Raw genomic sequence first — 4,407 nt, forward strand, 5'->3', positions numbered from 1 at the left:
TTGTTTTGATTTTAAGTGTCATTGTATGTGTAAATATATGCAAAATATGCATCCGTAATACATGTGAATAGTGTTTTTTTTTAATAATTCCATGAAATGACAATATTTAGCTAAACTGATCTGTAAAAGTTGACCAGTCAGTGTCTTATCACAATAAAAAAAAAACATTCTGCCTTGAAGCAATGTGTTGAAAAACAGATTCTCGGAATATGCAAATTAGCGCACATTTAAGGACAGTTTGCCTCCTTTGCAGATTTTAATTTTAAAATAAATAAAACTTGTAATACAATAATATATTGTATTTATGTATACTTTCAACTGGTAAAGTTTCAGTCTGATGAGAGTAAAGAAAGAAAGAAATCCCTATTAGCCTGTGGTGCCTGGCCTTAAAACTAGTTATATAAAGGTTAAATAAAAAATAAATAAAACATTGATTCAACTTGGGAAACTGATTGGATTTGAAAACGTAAGGGGATTTTGTCTTTTTTTCAACCAACTTTAAACCTAAATCCAATGACATTGTGACCTTTTGGTCAGTTTATTACATTATTGAATCCCGGTTGAACGCGTTTTAAAGGTGGTATGTGTTTGAGCCAATAAGTGATGAATACAGGGTCACCTCCTTCGGAGAATTGTTGTGTAACCAGTTCAGCAGCTATTCTGGAGCATTATGTGTAGTACCTAGCAATAGAGCCGAGTTGCTGATTCTGGATCAGTGGCACAATCTCAGAAAGTAGGGGCGGGTCATCACCATGAGGCCGGATATCGTGAGATTGCATAGCAACACCAATGAGAGGCGTCCTAACTGAGTAGTTGCGATTGTGTCGTAAAGAAAATGTTTTGGTGAAGCTCTGTGACCACTGGTGTCCTCTACGCTTAACTGCATTTACCCAGTTTATACATTCCCATAGTTATAATTTCCTCTGCGAACCACCACAATCCGAAGTCATGGCAGGTACTTTGGCACGTAAAGCTGTTGACCACCTTAAAAGCAAGGAGTTCAGAGACTATTTGATGAGGTAAAACACATTTGGAAGATCTGGAAGATGGCTAGCTAACGAGATTAATTTTACTGTAGCGACTAGCAAGCAAGTTTGCTAACAGTAGACAGCTAACGTTAGCTAAATTAATGATCAAACAAAGCGAGCTAGCTAGTTGTAAATTCGTGTGCACATCTGCAGCTAGTGTAACGTTACTACAGTTAACGTTTGTTTGTGCAAATGTTTCTAACGACGTGTCCGGCTTGAAGGACGTTTGGCTTGAATGTTGTTGCTATCGCCGAAGCTAACTAACTGTTAGCTGTCAAACTAGCCTACTGCTGTGTATGTGTTACCGGTGATGTGAGACCTATGAGTATTATTAGTTAGCCCAGGCAGGATGTGAGGTGTTGGTTGTTTTTCAGGTATATGCATATCCCTCTAACCAAAACTCATTTTGTGTTATGTCTGTCATCTTGGTGTCCTCGTGGGAACTTTCAAAATAAGCACAGTAAGTACTCTCTGTTCACTGTGCAGGCTAGTTTAGTTTTTGTCTACTAAAATCAGAATATTTTGGCTCCATTTACCATTGCAGATATACTTGTCTCTTAGTAGTTGTCGAGACTGTTTAATTGCTATGGCAGCTTGAAAACATTTGACCCTTACAGTAACCTCGTTGCTCTTTATATTCCTTGTTCCTTAAAATGTAGTTGTGTACTTCTATTCCAGCACTTCTGGGGACCTGTGGCCAACTGGGGTCTGCCCATTGCAGCCATCAGTGACATGAAGAAAAGCCCCGAGATTATCAGTGGCAGAATGACCTTTGGTGAGACATGATACTGAAACATAGCTAAACAATGGCTGATGTTTAGCCATAGCCTAACATTAGGGACACGTTTCTGCCAGGGATTGATAGTCACTCTTGTTGAATAACTCCACAGTCAATTCTATTTCATTTTAGCAAGCCATGACACCCATTATCACAGATTGTTCTGAAATCATTTCTGTAGTAAGAAACTGATAAGATTAGCATACCTGCATCATTATTTTGTTAAAATGTCATTTGATCTCTGAACAAATGAAACTTATTGGTTTGCACCCAAATTGACCCTTTTTTTTTTAATTTATGGGATTCACATAAAATGTAGTAAATATAGAACCCAACATCTGATTTAGACCAAACTTCTTCCTACCATTAAGTAAGACATAGGGAATCCAATTAATTGGTTAGGGTTGCTTTTGATCGTTTTATTGGATTCCTCATGTCTTACTTGTTGTTAGGAAGAATGATGGTCCAAATCAGATGTTAGGTACAATATTTATCAATCCTCTTTCTTGTGCTTTTTGAGTCAGAATGGCCCTTCATGCTTTGATAAAGTAGAATTCCAATAGTTTAACATTCTTCGTTGAACCTCATAATCCTTTCCTGCAGTCTGACACGAGGCAAGAAAATGTTGTGTTTTCTGATAAGGTTGTCCTAAAGATATGTAAGTGTCAAGTGGCTGTTAATTCCTTATTTATTGAGTGTTTTTGTGTGTTCTTTTCCCCCTGCAGCTTTGACCTGCTACTCCCTCCTGTTTATGAGGTTTGCATACAAAGTTCAGCCAAGGAATTGGCTCCTCTTTGGTTGCCATCTAACCAATGAGACCGCCCAGCTCATTCAAGGATCACGACTTATCAAATACAAGTAAGCTCACAATTTACTGTACTGATTTGCTTATTTCAATGCAAAACTTTTTGGGGTTTGTACCCGCATTCCACTATGTGATTTGTTCACTGCTCAGGTGGTGTCTCCTGTTAGTAACAAATTCTTTGGGGTTCTTTCTTAGGGTATAATAGACTGATATTTCAATGAAGCCACAGCCTTGAAGCCCAAATATCTTTTAGGATTTTTCCATACAAGAATATGTTGAAAGTTGCCATCAAATCAACTCAAAATGTATAACATGGAAGCACAGTACTTCATAACATCATTTGTTTTATCCATATCCATGATAACATCTTAACTTCAATCTCTCATACTGTTTACACATAGATCATGAAACATTGTCACTGGTTATAATTTCATATGTCATTTAGACTTAATGCTGTTCTACAGAATGTGTGTCTCCAGTAATTCTGATGGATTTTTTTCCTTCTTTCCAGCATGGAGAAGAAGTCTTCTTAGTGATGGACAAATGCAGAATATATAGTAGTTTCATTAGGAAATCGGCATAGTTTGACCCTATGGTTTTCGGGTGTATGACCATGTTTATCTCATTGCATACCTATGTAAAACTCTTAACTTAAATAATGTTAATTTAGATTAAACTGCTGTTGACGATCACCATGCCTGTTTCTTCCGGTATATAAGGTCAATTAATAGATTTGTTTTGCCTAATGTTTTTTACGCACAAACTAATTAAATGGAATGGAATCTAGTGAGGCCCTGTTACAGATGGGATTCTTTTAAAGAGATGGTCTATAACACAAATATTTACTATTTATGTCCTTATTTTAATAAATGTGTTAGCAATACCAATAACACAATCTTTATCAAAATGTACAGGCAATAAAAGTTGTACTCTGGTGTGTTGCCATGGACTCATTATTCCTGAATATAATGAATAAACCCTTATCTATGTACCATGAATTAAACTTCCTCTTACACTGACCCTAATATGTCTGATATCCATGAAGTGGCTGATGAGCTTTTACCTTCATAATGACTGATAACTAAAGCTGTGGAAGACCTTCGCCCAAGAACTGACCGATCCATACATTTGTTTAGTTAAATTATGTATATAAAAAATTTTAAAGCGACTTTAAGATGTTACTTTTAACGGAAAGTACACTTTTATTGTTAACCTGGACAAGCAGACCTGATTTAACTTCTAATCATCAAGCCATGAATGAGATAATCCATCCACCTGACAGATGTGGCATATCAAGAAGCTGATTAAATAGCATGATCATTACACATGTGCACCTTGTGCTGGAGACAATAAAAGGCCAATCTAAAATGTGCAATTTTGTCACAACAAAATGCCACAGGTGTTTCAAGTTTTGAGGGAGCGTGCAATTGGCATGCTGACTGCAGAAATGTCCACTAGAGCTGTTGCCAGAGAACTGAATGTTCATTTCTCTACCATAAGCCGCCTCCAACATCGTTTTAGAGAATTTGGCATCCAACCAGCCTCACAACCGCAGACCACGTGTATGGCGTCATGTGGGTGAGCGGTTTGTTGACGTTAACCTAAGGATCTGTACACAATTCCTGGAAGCTGAAATTGTCCCAATTCTTCCATGGCCTGCATACTCACTAGACATGTCACCCATTGAGCATGTTTGGGATGTTCTGGATCCACATGTACGACAGTGTGTGCCAGTTCCCGCCAATATCCAGCAACTTCGCACAGCCATTGCAGAGTGGGACAACATTCCACCGGCC

The 4,407-nt window shown here is 37.7% G+C and overlaps 1 protein-coding gene across 1 annotated transcript; it reads left to right on the forward strand.

Annotated features, from left to right (window-relative positions):
• The first annotated feature begins 772 nt into the window (after nucleotides 1-772).
• On the forward strand, nucleotides 773-3,545 carry LOC106589821 (mitochondrial pyruvate carrier 1). Its single transcript, XM_014180198.2, has 5 exons — nucleotides 773-1,019; nucleotides 1,485-1,488; nucleotides 1,707-1,803; nucleotides 2,532-2,664; nucleotides 3,123-3,545. The coding sequence occupies exons 1-5, from the start codon at nucleotides 949-951 to the stop codon at nucleotides 3,142-3,144; spliced, it is 327 nt and encodes a 108-aa protein (XP_014035673.1). The 5' UTR covers nucleotides 773-948; the 3' UTR covers nucleotides 3,145-3,545.
• The last annotated feature ends 862 nt before the right edge of the window (nucleotides 3,546-4,407 follow it).

Source organism: Salmo salar, chromosome ssa28 (assembly GCF_905237065.1).
Source record: "Salmo salar chromosome ssa28, Ssal_v3.1, whole genome shotgun sequence".
NCBI classification, from domain to species: domain Eukaryota; kingdom Metazoa; phylum Chordata; class Actinopteri; order Salmoniformes; family Salmonidae; genus Salmo; species Salmo salar.